At 40.2% G+C, this 23,680-nt stretch overlaps 1 protein-coding gene across 1 annotated transcript in view; it reads right to left on the minus strand.

Annotated features, from left to right (window-relative positions):
* Window positions 1–11,971, minus strand: part of tle2b (TLE family member 2, transcriptional corepressor b) — a 122,792-nt gene extending 110,821 nt beyond the window's left edge. Inside the window, 1 exon segment of the mRNA XM_051947079.1 lies at window positions 11,110–11,971. Coding sequence (XP_051803039.1) covers window positions 11,110–11,133 — 24 coding nt within the window. The 5' untranslated portion in view covers window positions 11,134–11,971.
* Window positions 11,972–23,680: the final 11,709 nt, after the last annotated feature.

Here is a 23,680-nt window from a genome sequence, read left to right on the forward strand (position 1 = left end):
TTGCTGATTTTACTCTTTTACCATTTGTTTTACCACACACATATTTCATTTATTAACTATCACAACCATTATTATCACTTTTAACCTGGTGTTTATGGTTTTATCCCCCACTTGCTGTTTCCCTTACTTTGATGTGGCATTTTCTGATTATTCATCTGGTGATGTCGTATTGATTTATTTCGATTTTTTCTTTAATCAGGCTTAACTCTATTTCTACATTTTTGCCTCTCTGGTCCTCTGCTGTGCATCCTTAGTTTCTTTTTTGTCCTGTTTTTCTAAACTCTGTGCTATAAAAATCAAATAAACATTACTATTACACAGTGTGCAGTGACTGATATCAGACAGACCCCTGTTGTCTCTGCTGTGGTCATCACGGCCTCGTCTCTCCACCCTGTGCTCCGTCCACAGGCCTCGTGGTAATTCTGCCTCCACCATCTGCCGCCGTGCACACATGAGCACACAGACAAAGTGCTGCTGGCGGGTTACATCAGCACCACTAAGTCATATAACAAAGCCCGTAGTCACAGATCAGGATTATACAAGAGATCCACGAGTCACAACCGTCGTCCTCTGATGAGATGAGAGATTCGAATCCCTTTCATGTGCTGGACGAAAGAAAGAAAAAAATCCAAAAATGTCTTACTTTTGATTTTCCGGTTGCACCTTTTTTGAATGAGCTTTATAGCCCCTGGAGCAATTCTTATGAGCACAAAAAAGATCTAAAATAAGGAAATGAAAAATACAAAAAAATGGAGTTATAAAGTCTTCAGGCAAAAGGAGAAATATTCCCTTGCTTGTGCTGAAATCTGTCTGTCAGGATAAAGAGACTAGTGTGAAGAGCTGCTATCAAATTAGCTCACGTTTAATGGTAACAACAGGAGACTTCCTCAAGGAAACTAAGAGCCGGCGAGAACAAAACTGAGTTATAAGCTCATGTTTACAAAGATAGAGGCATCAGCGAGAGCAGAATTTTTAGTTTTCAACGGAATCTCTCAAGTAGATAGTTTGTTTTTAGCAAACTTTTAAATGAAAACAAGTAGCATAAAGTGATTTTAATGAAATATTACGATTAAAGGCTCAGATTTGGTTAATTCTCCAAACAAAACTCCACATGAGTTGTTCGATTCTGTTTCTGGCACTGATAAATTCTGTAATTTTGGCATTTTTTTAAATAAAGTGGGTTAAGGTTAGTGTTTACAAAGACAGAGGCATCAGCAAGAGTTGAATTTTTAGCTTCTTTTTTTTTAACCAAATCTCTAGAGTTTGTTTTTAGCAATTGTCAAAATAAAAGCATGTAGCATAAAGTAATTTTGATGAATTATTCCAATTTTAAACCGAGATATGGTAATTTTCCCAACAAAATTGTGTGTCACACATGCCTGAAAGTTTAAAATTCTGTTTTCTGGCTGTAATAAATGGTGCAATTTGGGCATTAAAAAGAAAAAAAAAAAAGATAGTATGTCTGTTAAACCAGCTCGCAGTTTTGGGGTTCTGAGGGTTAAAATCTTCCTCCATGAGCGATATGTGCATCGTTCTGCAGTGTTTACAAAGACGGAGGCATCAGCAATTCGCGCCGTATGTACACCAGAACAAACATTTGTTCTTGCAGTGTATGTGTTTCATCTCTCCTGTATTGTGACAGATGGCAGCCCAGACTGTTAGGGGTCCAATAGCGCGTCACAAAGGGCCAAAAAACAGCCAACCGCCTCCTGTGTTTTCATGTGTATTTATGTGCATGTGTGTGTGTGCGTGTGTGTGTGTGTGTGTGCGTGTAAGCACCATATCATGCAGCATCCTGAAACCCAAAACTGATCCAGTTAATCTGGGAGGTGGAGGAAGACAGGGAAAGGTCACTTGTGCACAAACACACACATAAACAGTGAATATAGACCATGTGGGACAGCAGTCAATCACAATTTGGACGATCTGGCACGAGCGAGCAGAGAATTAGGAGGGATTATCTACGGGGGGGGGATGGGAGGAGTGGTAGTCCAGGCCTGTTTTACTGTATCACATAACCATCACCTGTCTGTCGGTGTCCGTCTGTCTGTCTGACTCTAACACTTGATTAACTCGCAGTAAAGGAGGCGTTACGATGAGGACACGATGAAGGTAACAGCTAGTGGCACGAAGAAGACATTCAGTGCAGGAAGATTTTTGAGATGACGTTTCAGCATCCCATCACCAAAAAAACACTTCAAGTTGACCAAATGTGTCCACAAAAACAAACGTTAAGCCGTTTTTTCACTATTTAACCCTATGAAGCCCTTTTTTTTTTGTTTTTGTCTCATTGTTATTCACCCTTTGCTCATTTTTCACTGCAATATAAAGTCCTGCACCTCTGTGGAAACAACACAGCCATAGCTAGAAGCAAAAATGTTCCCTGTGCAGCATATCACAGCTACAATGCCATAAATCATTTTGTTAAAAGAAGCAAAAAACTAACTAGATTTTGTTTGATTACTTGTGCTACAAAAATTACAAAAGACCCGGAATCAACATGTACAACATTTTCCAAGTGCCTACAAGTGTTACCAATAACAAAAAGGATGAAGGCTCAAGAAACTACATACATATATAACTACTTACATTCTGAATTTGTTTCCTCTCTGCTCTGTGTAAACACTGCCTGCAGTTCAGTCGAAAAGTCCATCGCTTTTTGTAATGTGACTGTTTGCTGCAGCTGAATCACCGATAGCTTCCCAGTTATTATTATAATTATTCGTTTTCGGTTCGACAAAATAGTTTGTTTTTGGCAAATTCTTAAATGAGACAGGCTGCATGAAGTGATTTTGATGAAATTGGATGAATCTAAACTTAGATTCGTCAATTTGCCCAACAGAACTGCATGTCACACATGATTCCTTACATTTGAAAATTGCAGAATTCGCTCAGTTTTTACAGCTCAAGGTCCTAAGAAATGGTAGCCTAGCCGCGCTAGACCCAGCTCTGAAGGCACAAGGGTCTAGGAACGCTCGACAGGGAGGGAGGCGGGCTAAAAGGTTGTCTTTCAAATCCCTCTGCAGCAATTGGGTAGGTATACAACCAATCAACGCAACGAATAGGCTGACGTTGTTCCTAGAGCGCCGGATTGTGGCTAAGTCCCGTTAGCTTCCCAACCAGCGGAGCCGCGGAGCCAACTGGTATATTAAGGATTTGCCATATCCCATCGGCATAAGTCCAAATACGTCTTTCTTCTCAATGAAACACTTCAGTCCCGTCCTTTGCTTATCTTTCAAGTTGAACTTTAGCTTCAAATCTTTAAGAGCTGTGGCCAAAGCCGAGTCGAACGATAACTGTTTATTGGTTGTTTCTGTCAGAATCGTCACGCCTCTGTCGTCACTTACTTACACCCGCCTTCTGACTCTACACTTCATGGTGATTCGTCGGCCAGTTTTAGGAGAATCCAACCTCGAGCCTTACGGAGGGTAACTATTAGTAACTGTCTAGCGCGGCTAGGCAAAAGAAATGGTGCAATTTTGGCTAATTTTACAATATCATATGTTTTTTTAACCTGCCTGTGGTTTAGGGGTTCATAGGGTTAAAATCTTGCTTTGTTTACATCCATGTTCATTTGCTAGCAGTCAACTTACTTGCAGCACTTTTGTGTGCATTGCTACATCAAATTCTTTGCATGAGGAATAGTGTAAATCCAGCTGCATGTTTGTCATGTGCGAGTGTTTTTGCACATTATCAGGCAAAATATTTGCACATTCCTGTACAATCTGTACAACCGTCTAACCTAAACAACGTCTTATCATTTTTATAACACCTTGAATTTGCTGACTTTATCAACTACTGTTTATTACTCCGCCAAAGAATGCAGCAAAGTAATATTACATTACTCAAAGCAACATTACTCAAAAACAGACTGACAGATTTGGATGAAATTTTCAGGAAAGGTCAGAAATGACACAAGGACCAATTGGTAGGATTTTGGCAGTGATGTGGCTTATAGTCTGGCTCTGCGGATTTGCTAAAGAGTTCTGTATTGCGAGATAGCGGCACAGCGTCACCGTAACTATGACTACAAGAAAAACTACGTCAGCCGTCTGCTGACGATCACGATTGCGATCTTACTAAAAGTCGACTGTTACGGACTTATCTGTTGGAAATGATACGAGGAACAATGCATTAAATTGTGGAGGTGTTTCTGAGTCCCATCAATTCCCGCCGCCCGCTACAGATTTAGGTCGTGCGATTCGGTATCCGTACATAACATATACATGCATAACACACACCTGTGCTCATATGTGAAAACAGACTCTGCAACAAAGCAGGTTCTGATTCAGAAAAGAATCATCAAACTTTGCGTGGCCTTTACAAACTGTCATTCAGCCACAAATATGTGAAACTGAACACAAACTGAACCCTATTATCTACGGTAAAGATATTACAAAGGGAAGAATTTGTTCTGTCCTGCTTGAACACCTTTTTCTCAACTCCATGATCCAAATCTCACCCAAATTAAAACTTTTCCTTCCTTCCTTCTTCACTTTGCGTGTCCAAGTAATGCTGCACACCGTTTGCCTTTTTTGCTTTCAGTCATACTTGAGGTTTTTCCTCCATATACCGTCTGAATATTGGGTCAGTCTGCTTCCATCAGTCTGTCTTTCTGTCACATGGAAGTCTTCTGTTCGAGCAGCTGCCTGTTTTTTCCACCACTGGCAGCATGAGAAAAATCAGCAACTGTAAAACAGATGCAGGTCTGGGAGTGATTGGGAAAGAAATGATTCCATCAGTCTGCTTGTCTCCTCCAACGATCTCTTCAGCCTCTGGCACACTTTCCACCGACGCATGAGCGTTCACACGGTACGAGCAGGCGTGCCCATGCAAGGACGCATTCATTCAAGCAAAACACCCACAAAACATCCTCTCTTCCTCGTGCCCTTTCTCTGGCTGCTCCGTCTTATCCTTCCGTCCTTTCGTCTCTTCTTTTTCCCCGCTCTTTGCTTCTCCTTCTTCATCCCTTTGTTCCTCCTCTTCACTGTGTCTCGCTGAGACAAGCACAGACACATTCAGATAGCACATGAAATAATAATTGGCTGGTGAAATATTTAGGGAAAAGGCACATGAATAGATGAGAAATGCCAAGTGTGGCAGAGGAGTGTCAGTGCCCCTTGTGTACATGTCTGTGTGTGTGTGTGTGTGTGTGTGTGTGTGTGTGTGTGTGTGTGTGTGTGTGTGTGTGTGTGTGTGTGTGTGTGTGTTTGTGTCTGCTGAAGTGAGCAGCAATGAACACGAGCAACAGCTCATTGGTTTGGACTGAGTGTGGATGATGGAGTGAAGAAAAGCTGCAGGTGAGAATGAGAATGTAACCATCGTATCAGAGATTTCTTTATGAAGCTCTGGCGGTTTGGTTATTTTTATGTCACATGCTTTTTTCGGAGCATCTTCACAGTGAACTAAAACATCTTGATAACTTGGAGAAAGTCCAAAAAGCAGAAGCTCAGTGAGAGTTAGCGGCTCTGTCATTGTGCAACTCATCCATTTGCCAGTTTTTCGGTTTTCAGACCCTCAGACTGACAACCCAGATAGCAAACTAGCTGGGAAACCAAAACCCAGACATTCATTCAATCAGCCAGTCAGTCATTTAGTTAACCAGTCAGCCACCAGTCAGTCAGAGAGTCGGTTAATGCTGCAGCAGTCAGCCACTAAGCCAGCGGTGGATTACAAATCAGGCAGAGATTGGCAGCCAAATGAGTCTCTGGCCTCCGTCCAAGCCTCGCTCTGATCATTTCTTTTAATGGCAAAGAAAAGAACACAGAAAACAGGATTTGAGGATAGTAAATGGTCTGTTTTTAATCAGGGAGCAGACGTAATCTGGGTGGCAGCTGATGTCTAATCAGAAGTCGCCTTTATATGACGTCCTGCTTGTTTTCGACGGGTCGCCCCGCTGCAGCTGCATTGTTGTTACTTGACTTCTTGCCATTTTAAAGGGTTGCCTTTGAAATGCTGCGCGAAATTAAATGTAAACAAGACGGAGGACAACAGGAAGGAGAGGAGAATGTCATCTGTGGGAGGTGACAGCCGTCCACTGTGCTGTTTGCCGTACACGGCTTTTCATCAGAGCCACAAATGTTTGGGAAAAACAAACTGAAAACACAGGTCCAGAAGCATCTACACGTAATCAACGCACACTAATTACGTGGTAAGAGCTCTCAATGATGCAGTAAAATGAAGTTGCAACTCTCATCACATGTATCTTAATGCAAACACAACAAAATCCAGTTTTACGTCACACAAACTCCCCCACAAATGTCTCGGCCCTCACTAACGAATCATATGTGATTTCTGTGGCCACATATTTGCCGATAGCTTGTTTACTTGGCCGTAAAAAGTTACCCTTCTCGCAGCCAAAGGAGAAGGAAGCTCTCCACACACACACACACACACACACACACACACACTTTGGTTTGCAACAATTTTCCAACAGTTTCAGAATTTTTTACCACAGACACACACACTGGCAACCTAACTTCTTTGGCACATCTTTTATTTTCATTTTTCGCCACTAAAACACACACATGTCCGATTAATAACAATAATTCAACAGTTGTCATAAGTTGCATTTGCAGAAAATGAGAAACTTTTGACCATTCGCCTAAACTGAACCCCGGAGTCTAAATTTCCGTCTTTTTTTTTTTTTTTAAATCAACTCAGTCTTTCCTTATTGTGCATTTGCAGAAGTATCAGTCTGATCTTCATCCTTCCAGACTTACAGCCATCCCAACTGCAGGAGATAAATCTGTAGCGTACAGAGAAACGTATCCAGAGCAACAGCTGAAAGCGTGCACTCAGCCCAGACCTTTCCAGATTCTGCAGCTTTAGGTAAACATGCAGCGACGAGAACAGAAGCCGCCACACGAGAGAAGAAGAAGAAGTGTGCTCGTTAGTGTTGAAAACACATAATGATATAGAATACATACTGTAAGTGTGAGAGTGTTTGATCCTGTCTGGAAGCCAATTATTGGCATCTCTGTTAACCATGAAAACACGCCATGAATCCTCTCCCTCTCTCTCCCCCTTTACTTCCTCTCTCCTCCTTTCTCTCGCCGGGGTGTGGCAGCCAATCAAGGGCTTGTACATCCACAGCAACAGTCGAGGTCGGACTGGGACATTATTTACTGTTATTGTTGTTGGCGCACACACAGAGAAAGCACCGCTGCTCTCCTTCCTCTCCCTCTGCCGAAGCCAGGCACTCACTTTTAACAGCTGCATGCACACAGAAGTTCTTTTCACGAGAACACAAGGACAAATATAAACACATGCAAAAGTTTCAGGCATCTTTAGATTCTTCTGGTTGCTCCCAGATTCACTCTGCAGCACGACGACGACCCCGAAACATGCAGCGGGAGCCGTAAAGAACTATTTCCAGCAACAGAAAGAACAAAGACAAAGACTCCTGCAACAGATGCTACGGACCCCACAGAGCCCCGAACTCAACGTCACGGAGACGAGAAGAGACAGAAGACCGAAGAACTGTGACAAGTTCTACAAGCAACCTGCCTGACAAGTACTTTAAAAACAACGTGCAGCTGGAGATGCAGTTTTAAAGGCAAAGGGAGGTAACACTGAATGTTGATTTGACTTTGCATGAAGTTACCTGATAAAAACTATCTCTGGCATCATTTTTAGTGCCCAAAATGTTTGCACGGTGGTATACGCACAACCACACATACATAAAATGACACAAAAGGCCACATAGCAATCTAAACAAAGCTAAATTTGACACTGGAAACGCACAAACACACACCCAAGTCGACAGACAAGGCAACACAAATGCTCACACGCTCACTCGCAAAGCACTAAACGGACACAGACACGCAAAAAGAGAATCGCACCTCACACGTATCCTCACACAGACTCACACCGCTCTGATAACGCTCGCCACAAAAATCCAGTGGAACCAATTACAGCTCTGCTCGCCTGGCAAATCAGCCTTCACTTTTTAACCCTTTTCCCACCAGAGAGCGAAGAGAACAAAGTCTGACTTCTGCTTGTGATAAAAGAAAAGAACGCCGGTCGAGTCTCGGATGCAGGATTTATTTATTTATGTCGAAGAAAAAGCTGCTTTTTCGCCTCCACAGGGACGCGGAGGGGTTGAAGTAGTGGCATTCGAGGCACGTTGCGAGGAATTAGTCCGTGATGTCCGACTGACACCAGCAAAGGACGTTTACATGATTTTTTTTTTTTTTTTTTTACCATTTTCATATAAACTGTCATTTGAGGCAGATTTGTATCATTTCAAAGTGGCCAATTTTATGACAATAACATGGAAAAAAAACTTGAATTTTCTCCAAATCAAGCGTCTACAACTGACTCTTCTTGCTCTGTCAGATATACATTGTGCTCCTTTTGCAGTTGAAGCAGGAGACTATTTAGAAAGCTGCTGGTTTGGTGCAAACACTTTGATATAAATGACAGAGTCGACTGCAAAATGCAACAAAGCTCATACTGTGTTTTTCACAGAGCGCTTATGGTTTGGCTTCTGATTTTATTTTCTGGCAACATACATCAGCTCGTCAATGCAACGCTTTCTGGCAGCCGACTGTTTCTGAGATACCGGAGTTTCCTTGAAGGGAGAAGATTTCTTTCAGAGGGATCCCCGTTTGTAGTAAACATGCCACACAGAAATGCAGGCGGTACATATATTACCGCAACAGATGACATAGCCCAGGCAAGTTTGTGCAAGTTTGATTTTGTTGACATACTGATTGAGTGACTGAAAACTAGACAGTTTGGTATGTAAAGTTCACTGTAAAAAAGTGTGTCTGAGCTGCAACTGAAGTAAAACACAGTTGAGACAGATTCTTATTTATCTTTTTGCTTCAATGGTTGTTTACTTTTGTGAAATTACATTTTCTCCTTTCAAAGTGGCATCTGAATATCAACAAAAGTCCAAAAATTGGGTTTATTGCTCCTCTTTGCACCATCTATCTTGCATCTTTTCTTCAGAACAAGATTACAGAGTGAAGAAAAAGTTTTACATTTCACTAAAACAAACATGTAAGCTCAAAAAATTGGAAACTTCATGTTAACTTCTCCTAAAATTACACAGTTTGCAGCAAAGTAAACTGTTAATTTGAGAGGAATCACACGATTTGAGTCTATCTAGCTTAAATTAATATTGATTAATAGCTTGAACTTAACTGTGTGTTACTAACTGAAGCTGGTGCAAAAATTCTCTGTTTTCGGTACAATTTATGGTGCATTGGTTAAAACACGTAAAGCCAGCGTGGTCCTTTAAGGGATTATGTGCAGGTCAGAGCTGAATTTAAACCCTGCATGTAAAACAAATTACAGAATCAAGACCTATATTTACTGTGAGTAATTTAGAAAATTACACAGAACGCCCCCAAAGAAGTATAAACTTCATAGTCACTCCAAAATGCATGTTACATACTAACATGCAGACATGTGCAATCTGCAACCGTAAACACAAAGAGTCTAAAAATCCACACACTCATACATGCATACGCACGCACACACGCACACACACACACGCGCGCACACGCGCACACACGCACACACGCACACACGCACACACGCACACACGCACACACGCACGTGTTCTTTGCACCTTCACACCTCTCCACAGATCACATTTCATAGCAACACCAGAAATAAAGTTCCACTGGCAGAGGAGGGCCGCAGAGGAAGAAGGAGGGAGAAGGAAAACAGAGGAGAAAAAGCAGGAGGGAGACGGTAAAGAGCGAGATGGAGACTATCGATCGGCTGGAGTTGGCTCAATCTGGGATTGAACTTTATCACAAACGCCGAGCATCGCAGCAGGAAGCTCTCTGATACGCTTCTAAAAGAGAGAACAGAGGAATGTTCACACTCTATTCTTCCTTCGCATCTCTCATTCATTTTCATTTCTCTTTCCACCCCCGGCCGTGCCTTTTTTTAAAGAATTCTCTCTGCCTCTTTTTTTCTTTTTTCTCTCTCTCTCTCTTTCTTGGCTCTCACATCTTTCACTTTCTCCCTTTTGTTTTTGTTTTTTTATCACTTCTCCGTCTTTCTCAGCGTCTTTTTCTCTCCCTTCTTTTCCAGCGGCTGGCTTATTAGCATTCTCTCTGTACATATAATTGATTCCTCATGCCTTCCTCTTGTGAAAATGTCATTCATAATTCTGTGTGATAGCTGGCTGGCTGGCTGGCTGGCTGGCTAGTTGGCTGGATGGCTGGATGACTGGCTGACGGAGGGGTTTGGCTGGCTGGCTGGCTTGCTGGCTGACTGTGAGGCAAAGTGGCCACTGACCCATTTGTAGCAGATACAAAGAGACTGACAACCAAATCTGATTATAGCAACCAGAGCGGGGCCCTTGTGAAACGAATGGCCTAAGCCAGACTGAGCCTAAGCTGTCATTCATCCTCCTGTGCTTTTTAGTCTGTGTGTTTAACCTTTATTTTACCCCCGGCAGGTAAATTAACGGCAAATTCTCAGCCGCTGATGGAGGGCGAAGCTGAAGGAGGGAAGGGACTTTAAAGAGGCATTAAAGAGGGGGAGCACTTGTGCACTCACGGCCTTTCTTAGTGGTAATGGAAATGAATTAAGTAGAATTTAACTATCAATTAAACCCTCCATGTGTGTGTGTGTGTGTGTGTGTGTTTGCTTAGCGACAGAAATGAGCAAATGGACATCTGACGGCCGGAACGAGTCTTTCGCACACACATTAAAGCAGCCAGATCTGTTCTCACACACATATTGCCGTGCACACAAACATGAATAAACAACGACACAGACACACACACACACACACACACACACACACATGAGCTGGGAAGTGCAGATGCCACCTACACAGCCAAACCATCAACAAGATCTCAAAGGCACCTGGTTGCAGCTGACAGGGAGGGAAGCTGGTGTGTACACAACAAGGAATCTCTCAACTCCAACCCTCCCATCAGTCCTCAAAGCAAAAAGACAGACAGACGGACGGACTAGAAGGACGAAGATGCAAAGACGAGGTGAAACCAAGAAGCCGAGAGCGAGCTGCAGGACGGAGTTGGACACTTCGACAAGAGATGGAGGGAAGAGTGAGACAGACAGGGAAGAAGAAAAAGAAGAACAAAAAAAAAAGAGGAGACATAAGGAGGTACTTACCGGATGCCTGCCCTGAGGGTACATGATCCCAGGAGAGGAGAGGCTGCCAGTCCGTTTGATGGCCAGGTTAGTCCCCTGGCCCTCCACTCCTCTGCCCTCCACCGGTTACACGGCAACACACACTCTCACACAAACACTCTCACACACACTCACTCACTCTGCAAGTCCTTCACACAGCAGTCTTTACTCTTCCTCCCTTCAGTGCAAATTCCTGTTGACACACAAGTGAAGACCACTCCGTCCGTCGATCCGTTTATCCAACAATGTCATGATAGAGCGCTGACTTCACCTCCTGCTTCTTCTCCCTCTTGCTTCCCGGGTGAAGTCTCAGATTCTCCTCTTCCTCTCCTCCTCCTCCTCCTCACAGTGTCTCCCTTTTCCTCACCCTGTGATCAGTCAAGGTCCACCCGTAGTGACATGACACAGAGGATTTCATCCAGCCAGCCTCCTCTTCCTCCTCCTCTCTTCCACTTCTTGTCCTCCTCCTCCTCCTCTTCCTCGTGCCCCCTTCACCCAGCAGTCTAATGGCGAAACATACAAACATAAACACACACTCGGGCTCGAACCAAACAGTCTCCTTCGCTGCCTTTTCCCTCCTCTTCACCCTCTCTCTGACACACTGAAGCCTCTGCCTTGACTGCCGCAGAAAAAGAAGAAGGATAAGAAGGAGAAGAAGAAGAAGAAAAAGGAGGAGGGAGGGGAGAGAGAGAGAGACAGAGAGAGAGAGAGAGAGAGAGAGAGTGAGAGCTTTGTTTTTAATCTAAATGTGGAAAAAAAACGCAAGAGGAAAGCAGGAAAGAACAGCAGGTCAGTGGAGGATCCAGCGGGCTTTTCAGCAGCAAGCCCTAGACTGTAATATATTGTGCCTGTTGGCTTCAACACAAACACGACAGGCTGCTAAAGCTCCTCTTAAGGTGGAACCGAGCAGATAGAGACGCACAGACGGGGAGAGAGAGGCTCAGAGATGGATCCCTTTTCAATTGTGGTCAGACAGACAAAGCAATCAGTCATGCACAAAGACTCAAACTGATATGAATCGAGATTCAAGCGCACAAACGCTCTCGTACACAAAATCATGACAGCTACGTGGCAGCATGAGGCGAACACACACACACACACATATATATATATACAGCTGCACACACACATAATAGTTAGTCAGAGTGATAAGTTTATTATCCAGTTTACACCATGCATTAAAATCCGTCTTAGATGACTAGATAGCAATTCAATCGCACACAAATCAGGGCGTAAACACACTCAGGTTGCACTGAAGAAAGCCACTGATACGAGTGCTCAAACCTGCTCACACTGCAGAAAGTCAAATTAACTCATATTCTCTTGTATAATGAAAGTAAATACATGAGTTCTGCTAATTTCTACTTCATTAAACTTAAAATGTTCATTTTTTTTTACTTTCAAACTCAAGGTTGCACTAAAAAACACAACCAGTATTATTTCCCCAAATCTGCTTTCACCTTAGAAAGACAAAATAACTTTCTTGTAAAATGAATGTAAATATATGGGTTCTACTCATTTCGAGTTAACTGAACTTCAAATGTTCCGTTTTAAACTTTCAAACTCAACGCCGTTCCGTTGAAAGCAACTGAAATAAGCTTTCAAACCTGCTCCCACTGTAAACCACCATGAAGGAATTTAGTCAAATTCACTTAACTTTTCTGTTTTACTGAATGTAAATATACGGGTTTTGCTAATTTATACATAATTGAACATGAAATTATTGATTTTTACTTTCAAACTCAGGGTTGCACTGAAGAACAACTGACAGAAGCTCTCAAACCTGCTTACACTGCAAAACACCAAAAGGAATTCAGTCAAATTAACTTTTCTAGTTCACTGAATGTAAATATAGGAGTTTTGCTCATTTCTTGCCAATTTAACTTAAGACATGTCTAATCTTTTACTTTTAGATCAAATTAGAATTCAAAACATGAATTATTATAGTTTAACAAACAACAGAAACTTCACTCAACCCAATAAATGAAGTTTATAAGAAACAAACTAGACTAGAGATTCTTGTTTTTTTTGTCATTTTAGAAAACAAACATAGTTGCTATATTAGAAAGAAAAAACACACAACCTCACCATAAAGGAATTCAGACACATTAACTTATCTTTTCTGATCTACTTAAAGTAAATACGGGTTTTGCTCATTTCCACATTACTTGAACTGTTAATTTTTTACTTTTAGATCACTTTAGAACTTAAAAACATGAATTCTTATAGTTCAACAGTCTGATTGAAACTGATGAGATAAACGAATGAACAGCTGAAAGTTAATTAAACTCAATAAATTAAGTTTACAAGCAGCCAAACTAGCAAAAAAAAAAAAAAAGAAGACTTCTGAGGATGCATTATTAGAGCTAAAACTCCTCAGAGACTCTTGCTTTTTGTAGTTTGACACATGATGGAAACTTGCAGAGCATTTCTAACATGTTAAATCAAATTATGGTTGCTTCTTTTCATAATAATCAAAACAATTCCACCTATGACAAAGATTAGCATCGAATTAAGTCCTTCCATCTGTAGACAATCCTTACACTACTTCGTACAGTTCATTTACTTTGTGTTTTACAGATTATACATTCTAATATTGTCATCTAAAGCTAATCTTTAGTTTAACTCAGTACTATGGGTCCTTTTTCTAAACAAAACAGGGAATTCACTCTCTTAAAAAGGAAGGGAATTATTAGAAGCAGCCTCACAGATTGTCAGAAATGAACTCAACAGCTGAAGTTTTAAGTTCTCAGAGTTAAATTAAGAGGAAACTCTTTACAGTTTGAAAATGTTTAATGAAAAATATTTTCTCAAGTTGGGTTAATTTGAGCTTGCACAACCGGAAAGCTGATTTTTAACTAATTAATCAACTGATGTGCATTTGACAAACATTTTTAAGGCAGGAGAAGGTAAATTTCGAAGCTGAATTAAATTGAAATTATTTACAGCGCAGGAAATGCTCTGAGAAGCAGCAAATGCTTCATTTCAAAGTCTTCTCAAGCACAGAAGTTATCACTAGGACTACAAGTTAATCAGGTTAATGTTCACAGACTAAGAACTGTAGCGCTTAATTTGTGTGTTTCTGCACCGACGATTAAGTTTTAAATACCACCGAGCTGTTTGTCCGGTTCACCGACACCAAAACACCGACACAAACTTAGACCCACGTGGCGCCATCATTAAAAAAGATTAACAAGTTCTCCAGAGCTGCTCATCAGATAATGCTCGCAGAGATTTTGACCTCATTTCAACTTATATAAACCAATAACGGCAATAATCAGACTACTGCCTTAATCTTATTATTGTCGGGTGCTTAGCATGCGTGCTGCTTGATTTTCCATCCATCGCTAAAGAGGTTGTGATAAGACACGTTCGCGGTTGTACAAGTATGTGGTTACTCTGGATACAAACAAACCAGGGAAACAAACGCACAAGTGTTTTATCTGCAGCACCACAATGACAAAGCACAGTCCAACATACACACACATTTCACACACATTAAACGTTTCCTGGTGGAACTGTAGTTAAATTAAATCATAAATAATGTCTGTATTGCGGAACCAGTTAATACAAGCCTTTATATATTCCAGTCAAACTTCCACTTTTGGTGTTTCTGAATTTTTCTCTTGAGCTTAAGGATAAAGTGTTTCTTTACTGGTTCAGAAGATTCTCCTTTCCCTTCAGGTAAATAAACCCTGTAAAGCCCACAGGATTATGTGAAAAATGTCTTGTCATAGAGCTTTAAAAAAAAAGAGACAGAGAGAGAAAGAAAGAGGTCTGTTTTTCCTACTTTTGAAAACTTGACATTTTGGAAATACACAGGAAACTATGTGCTGTTGGGTGGTCTGTTGTGGGGAAAACACATGGAAGTGGTTCGCTTTTAGTCTCCCTTTAAACACTGGCTTGTTTGTAATAAACAGAACAACTGATCAGTTACCAAAACTAAGTGTGCAACCTACAGAAAGTCTTATATGGCTCGGGAATCACGACATAAAAGCGTGACGCGAGGGGATATTGGTGCAGAAACACCACAGCGACGTCCACTTACCGCCAAAAGATGTCATCGAAATCAATAAGTCAAGTATCTGGAGGATTACTGCTGTAACAGCACAGAAATATCCCCTCTGTAGCCAGATAAAACCCGTCTACTTTGGACTGCTGGCTCCAGTGCACATGCTATTTACAGGAGAGCCCAGAATGGACCTGGACCCACTAAGACCCGGTATTTAAAGCCTTTACATGTCCAGTACAGCAGTCTGGTCCGGCCGTCTTTTGGCGCTGTTTATAATGAGTTTATCCAGGGCAGCTCTGCCTTTGAACTTGATCAAACGGCCATTAATCCGACGCTGTACAATCGGACACAGTCGGTCTTGGCATCCGTGGAGGGTTTCCAGTAAGACAGAAACTGCATTTGATAACTAGCGGGTTAGCCAGAGGGCAGCTCCAAAGCCTCAATTAAGGTCACATACAGACCTCCTATCATCCAGTGCATTCTATTAGAGAACACCATTGATCCTGTCGGGGAATCCTAAAGCTGTTGTCTGTTTAAACTCATCCAAAGTGACATTTTAAGTGAGAAACTATATCTGTACAAACATCTAGATCTTAAAAAGTTCATTTTCAGCAAAACAATCAAGTCTGGACTGAATGATGAGAGACTGGAGCTTCCAATTGTGTATAATAATCTGTTTATTAATGCATTTTGAAATCCCTAATTGATAAAAAACTAAATAGGTAATAGAATCATATGTACAATATTCCTTCTTACAGTCATTTTTTTGTTTGTCTTGGTGATTTTAGACTCTAAAACTGTCATCTAAAGTGAGTCCTCTTTAAATCAAAGCAAGACTACGTATATTTCTAAAACAAAACAATGCGTTTAGTCTGCTCAAAAAGAGAAAATGAGTTTAAACGCTCTAAAATATGCCCTGAAATGTACTTGAGCCCTACTTGGTCTGGTTTGACCTGTAGCTTATGGTGGCAGATGTGTTCTAATGTTAGCTCTTCTCTACTTGTGTGACATTTTAAGATGTCACACATTAACACTTCACTGGTTTTATTCACAACGTTAAAACAAGAAGCAAACACGATGTGCCTCCCCAGGACAAACGTTTGCCCTTTGTGAACTCATTCCACTTATTATGCTGCTGTCTGACTTAGCAGGACGAAACAGGAAATTCAGTGGACCATTAGGATGTATGGTCTAAGTGGGTGATGTTAAGAAAAAGTTGCATACACTGTCAAAAAAAATCTGTAAAGACTGTACAGTAGTGTCCAAAAACTGTTCAAAATGGTGAAAATGAAGTTAAATAGCCACAACATAGCCATACTTCAGGATGATTTAAATACAGTAAAACTGATTAATTTCACAGTTACATATTGTACACGATAGAGACTTTTGATGTGGACATTATTTACAATTTTGGTCTGTTCATTCATGTTCAACATGTAAAATTATTACTGTTTTTCTGTGATTTTATTGGATACGATGTTTTGAACATTAATATGTAAAAAGCTGTTTTTAAACCTGAATACACATAATTTGTCTTACAAAATTGTCTTAACTTTAAGCCAACTTAATTGCTCTTTTAATAAAGGTGTATTTTTACAGTTAACTGCTGTAAAGGAACAATTTGCAAATTATACAATTTGTAAAAATACAGATTTCTGATATGGATATTACAGTTTTTGTCCTGTTTTTTTAAGGGTTAATATGTAAAATGCTGAGATTTTACTAATTATTATTTACTCCTTATTAACTGTAATTAACCAAAACAGGCAGAATCTGTAAAATAGCAGCGTACATAAGTTTTCCTTCAAATAATAACAAAAAACTGTAAAATATTGCTATTTTTGCCGATTTAATTACTTTAAAAGAACAAACCCCCTTTTGTAAAATCACAGATTTTTATGTAGGCGTTTTTCATCTGTTTATAATTTAAATATATAGAAACTAAAAGTAAATAGTTAAAACAAATGATAGGTAAGACATGTAAAAAAAATAAAAAAAAAGACGGATTTTTTATATTTTAGCATCACCATGACGACAGTTTTCAGAGAGATGCCACGGGGGAGTAACAAGAGCTCTCATTGGCCAACAATATTTTCAGTGTTTTAAAGTGTCGTCTCTCTCAGCGTATTCTGCAAAACTTCATCCTTTAGGCATCAAACTGAGTTTGAGACATAACAGAAATCACGTGTGGAATCAGGAGGCAACAGCAGCCCAACGATTATGCAAAAACAGCACCACCCTCTCGCTAAAAATTCCACTTGTAAACATCCATCCATCCAAGTTATTCACATCCTTTTCAGAACGTTCGACCCTGAACGAGGTCAGCTGAAAGAAAGGAAACGAGCTGACCGAGATTCAAACCTTTCGTGCTGGGACGCTACAGTCCACTTGGTAGCTTGCCACGAAATTCAGCGAGGAAATTTCTACTTCCTACAGGATGCATGCTTTCTATTTCTGACGCTCTGTGCATAACTTTCCTCTTTGTCCCTCGTCTTTCAAACACTTCCTCCCATCTGCCTTCGCTCTACATCTCACTTTCAGCTTTCACACAAACACACACCTTCACTCAGCGATGCCCCAACAACAACAACAACAACACCAGCATTCCCCATGTAGCCCATTGTACTAATCAGCATTATCTAATTGTCTAGAATGGATTATGCTGGTAATTATTCCCTCGACTCTTCACACTGGGTTTCATAGAGACAGATGGGCGAGTAGGGAAAACACACAGACGAGGCAGACAGATCAACACAACTCAGAAGTGACACAGGTTCAAGAACTGCACTTAAATTCACCACAAGCAATGATAATACGGATCTATAGCATGTTTCCACGGGAATACAACATGTGATGAGCATGTTTGTTGTGAACTTCGCATCACATTACCAGATCCAGCAGTTATGTCTTCATCTTTACATTTCATTTTCATACCAACAGCAACCAGATGACGAAACGACACAAACCCCAGCTGTAAAGTTTGAGGCTTTTTAGGCGACATCTCGATTTCAGGTTGGATTCGATGAGTGGAAATACTTGGAAAACACAGAGCAGTCAGTGTAACGTCGCCTTCAGTCGCTAACTTTTATCACCAAGGAAAATTGGTGAAAAACAACTGGAAAACATTTATTTGCCAATTTCGACTTGTGTGGCGGCGGAAAACTAGAAAAGCAGCCGAAAAGCAGCAAATGAATTTTTTTGAGATGTTGAAGGCACGGAACAAGAGTTTCGACTGACCTCGGAGGACAAACAAGGCTGCAGAGTGGGAGGATCCACACAGCAGAGAACTCACCTTCACAGTGACGGTCAAACATCTGAAAAAGAGAGGAGCAGAATCAGGTGTGAGAAGCTATAAAATACTGCAGCTGTCATCTAATAATGGAGACATAACAGCTAAAAGCACCAATAAACCATGGATTGTACACATAAGATTGACATTAAACCTGCATTCTGTCTAATAGCCAGCAGGGGGCGACTCCTCTGGTTGCCAAAAGAAGCTTGATTCAATTGAAGTCTATGAGAAATTCGGTCTTCTTCTTACTTCATTTGTTATCCAAGTAAACCTTTTTCTAAGGAGTTTATGGTCCTAATTGCAAGTCTCCTTAAGTCTCCTTCAAAGCAGCATGATGTTCATTTACTAAATTATGGTTCCATTTAGAGTAAAATAGTCGATGATGCAGGGTATGCTTTGGGGCAGGGCTATCGTATCGCTGTGCACAGTTTCCTTGATCTTTCAGTCATGATCTTTTGGTCATAATAAGATTATTTTCCTGGGTACAGTTATTATTCTCTGTGGCTTTCAGCAAGAGCAACCAGCCCAGTTTTGCTATGATTTTGTAATTTGTCCTCAGAGATCTTGATCATAATTAGATTTCTAGAACAAAAAAAAGCTGAGAGATGTACTGCAAAGTGAGATTAATGGGTTAGCGAGGTATGCTGAGCTTAAAACCAAAGTTCTTTAATGTCATGGAGGTGGTACTCATTTAACCTGCTAGATCACCATGGTAACCGATGCGGCATAGCTAACATGGTCCAGAGGAGGCTCTAAAATTGGGATTTAAATGGACTGTAAGAGGGTTAGCTGAGGTTATATCTGCAAACCTGCTGAGCTGTACGACAGTAGTACCTCTACACGAAGTTGTGCAGTTGAGGTATCATATTTCCATGGGAACCCACATGCATTCAGTTGGTGATGCAGAAAATGGATAAACATGTCTTTATACTTGGTCCTGATCTGCTGCCAAGTCTGTAGAAAAGAAGACGAGAAACCTGATCAGTGCTTCATTATGTAAAAGCATCAGATCTGAATACACTTCTTCTTTAATATCATGTTTAAATGACTGACGCTTAGAGTTTTAGAGCTCTAATGTGCACCTTTAATGTTAGAAATAAGTGGTTGTACTGGGAGAGACTGATCGGGAAAGGAAATATATTAACCTTTGGAGTTAAAAAAAGTGATTTTTATTACAATATATTTTCACATTCTTCACAGCTCTTCATCATAGCAACCTGTTCCTCTTGACTGAAGCAGATCGCACAAAATTGGTTCATTTTGTGCAAAAGAAGATTGAAATTATGAGTCTGAATTGAACTCAATCTGGTTAACAAAGACAGCTGATAGCCAACATTATGAAACTGATCATCTCTGATTCAGGTTTTAGCTTTTATCAAGCCAGCTAATGCAAAGAAAGCCCGACTATGTTCAACCTGCTTCATAAAACAACCCTCAGATCACGTTCAGACTAAATAACCCGACTGTTCCTCTATAGGTTTCCTATAAATAACAAGATCCAGCATTACATTAGAGCACTGAATGCTTTTCTTTCTTTTTAAACATTTTAATACTCCATGTAAATCACTTTCAGTGGCTTTTGTTAATAAAATGTGCTATAGAAATAAACTTGTTTTACCTGAAGCAGCTGAAAGAAAAAGGATGAGATTGAATATGAAATTATAGAATTGATCCTCAGCATCACCTGGACAATAACTTTATTTTAATTACTTGATTAGTTATTCTTTGAATAACTTGTCTTTTTGTGAGTAACATAAAGGGATTGCATCTGTAATGTTGTTATTGTACAATCTTGTGAAGCATGATGATAACTAAAATAACAAGAAACCAAGTCATACACAGTTGTGCAGTTATATTGCTTTGTGTATTATTTATACATTCAGTGTCTTCATTTTTGGTCAGTTTTTAGCCTGTGTCATGTTATGAAACTCCTCATGTTGACTTAAGAAGTTCTTGTCAGACCTGTTTGTGATGGTTCAGATGTTGTAAATCTCCTCATAGCTTTATTCCTGAATTTAGGCTGACTTACGGATTCGCTCAGTCTGTTAGGATTAGTTAAGCCAGACAACATGAATAAAGCCTGGCTATGTTAAACTTGCTTCATAAAACTACCCTCAGATGACAAACAGGCTAAATAACTCCAACTGTTCCTCTATGGATTGCCTATAAATACCAAGACCCATCAATATATTTCAGAAATTAACAATATGCCGTTTCTCTCCCCTTTAAAGCATTCTAAGGCACTTCATGAAGCACTTTGGATGGCTTTTGTGTTGACATGCTCTGCAATCACAGTATTTTCCAGTTGTTAGCCCCTGTTGTATTTTTCAAACTCCTTATGCTGGTTTAGGGTTGTAGTTTGCGTAACCGGTTGCAAACACCACACCTTTCATGTAAACACATTCATAGCAAGATTCAGAAATCAAGATTGACTTACTGAGCTGAGAAGTAGTTTTATGTGTCTCCTTAGTCTGACTGTTAGGATTAGTTAAACCAGATAGCATAAATAAAGACTGTCTATGTTAAACCCACTTTATAGTTCACCTCTAAGGACATTTACAGACTAAATAACACCAACTAGTCTTCTTTAGGTTGTCTATAAATGACAGGAACCATCATTACATTCAAAAATTGATGTTTTTATGTTGTTTTTGCTTTTAAATACACCACATAAAGCACTTTGAATTACTTTTCTGTATAGCATGTATCATGCATTCACATAGCCTGCAGGTTTTTGGGGTTTTTTTGTAGCTTTAGTCTCCTCCATATTGATTCAGATTGATTCAGAAATCCACGTTGACTGACTGATAACTAGTTTTGTGCAATTTAGTCAGTCTTACTGTTAGGATTAGTTAAGTCTGACTATGCTAAACTTGATCCGTAATACCACTCTTAAGCGAAATAACCCTCGTCTGTTCCTCTTTACGTTGTCTATAGATGCATATTTGAGTATTTTTATGCTGTTTTTCTTTCTCTGTAAACATTTTAATGCATTTTGAAGTGCTTTAGTACAAGAAATATGCCATCTGAATACATTTACCTTGGATGTACTCTCACATATTCTAGTGCAGTGGTTACCAAATTGAGGATGAAGGGTTCAGGAGATCCACACAATGAAACTAATACCATCTGACATGAGGAAAGGCAATAAAATAATGGTGTTCTAGGTGCTTTCAATTCATCTGGTGTTAAGTTGTACCAGTGGGCACGACAACAAACAAACCAGCTCTCTATCAGTCTCATGGTGTTCGAGGCTCCTGCAGTGAAAAAAAGTTGGACACCCACTGCTTTGCATCACCATTGTTTTGTCAATTTTAGTCGTCAACTGATACTAAACTCCAACAACATCACGTTATTGTGTGGTCAGCTTCCTTAACTTGACAATGAAGTTGTTGATGGAGGAGATTGAGACAACCAACGCATTTTTCACACGAACCTCCGCAGAGGAAAATGAGCAGACGTGGCGACTTACATTCACTCCTAACCGGGTCACCTGTCAGTCAGCGTCAACAATGAGCCCTACAGGTGAGAAGAAACGCAACTTTCACGCTCACATGTCTCAATTTAGGTGCTACGGAAGCTGAGCAGCAACTCTGCGGTTCCACCTTAACAGCTCCTGCCAGGCTGTGGGCTCTCTCCGCGCTCTGATTGGTCGGCCGGCCTCCTCATTCCAGCCAATCGCCTGCAGAGGGCCCCACGTTGGGTCCCGATGTCACGGCCGGAGCGGGCCAATCGGAGGGCGGGCCGGCGGGCTGAATGGGTGTGGGCGGGGTGCGGGGAGAGCTGAGGAGTCTGTGGGGGATTGTGGGCATTGAAGTTCCAATTATTCTGCGCGCGCACACGCACGCGCGGCGGCTGTCAGTCACGCTACATAAATGCTCGGTAAATTCAGCCGTTAATTTCAATCCCTCTATTTCTGCTGCACACACACACACACACACACTGGATACTGTACACAAACACACACAGCTGAGAGTAAACAGCCTCTGTGAGTTAAGTCCAGTATGAAATTAAAGATTTATTTATTTTTTCCTTTATTCCACTTTCAAACAATCAAACGAAGTAAAACGTGTGGCTGGAATTAAAAGAACGACATAAATCAGCACCTGCAGGGATGTGAGAAGTCATCTGTGACACACAACCTGCAGCGTCTGCACGGCAAAAAAAAGTCATTCAGAAGACCCACAACTCTATAAAATGCATGCAAGACACACAAAAAAGTAAAATGTATTAATTTAGATAGACATTCTAGATTGCAGGCATTGGTAATTACACCAACTCAATATTGTGTGCAGTTTCAACTTTTTTTTTTTTTTTGCAGCAGTTGATTTAAAACACAATTCGACTCGTGTTAACTTCATTAAATTGTCTTAATAACTCATTTATTTCCATTTTTAGCTCATGATGTCAAGTCCTGAAACATTTTAATTATGCAACTGACTTTAATTTGCAGCACAGTTCGTCAGTTGAACATAATTTCCCTAGAAGTTATCTGAACTCAAAAACACTGATTCAAATTGTTGTTTATTTATTTGTATTTTTTATTTATTTATTTATTTTTGGTTGAGCCTAAACATGTTAGAGTGTGGGTTTATGCTTTGAAATACACTCTAAATATTTTTATTTGTTTGTTTATTTATTTAGAAAATTAAACACACTTCATTTTAATCTGTAATAATAATAATAATAACTATTTATATGGAATAGCGTTCACAAGGTGCTTTGACAGTCAATACATGCAACACAGACAATCTAGCAAGATGTAGGAGACCAGTCGGAGCAGTCAATTAAAATAAATAGCAAAAATGATGATAAATTAAATAAATAATTAACTAGATTAGTGCTCATATCAAACTGTTGCATTAATTTTGCTGAGACTAAACGTTTGTTTTTAAACAATTCAATTCCTCACAAATTCTAAACAAATATGAAAAGTTCTCTGGTAGATGAGCAGATTTGTCAAATAACCTTTATTATTCTCATTCTCTAGTTTCCTCAGGCACTGCTAACTGTCACTAGTATTAGGTTAGCATTAGCTACATGCAGCAGAACAACATGTTTCATTGAATGTATCAGCAGCCGTAGAATAACCTCGGTCAGATTACGCCTGAAAATATTCCAAAATTCTTTGCTTCAGTAGAATTTATCTGTAAAATCCATGATTCATATTTTGAAATGTGCTTTGTATCATATTTATTCAGCTTGCGTGTCGTCCGAACACACAATTTTAACCATCTGAAATTCTGCGG

This window comes from Acanthochromis polyacanthus, chromosome 4 (genome assembly GCF_021347895.1).
Source record: "Acanthochromis polyacanthus isolate Apoly-LR-REF ecotype Palm Island chromosome 4, KAUST_Apoly_ChrSc, whole genome shotgun sequence".
Lineage (NCBI taxonomy): Eukaryota > Metazoa > Chordata > Actinopteri > Pomacentridae > Acanthochromis > Acanthochromis polyacanthus.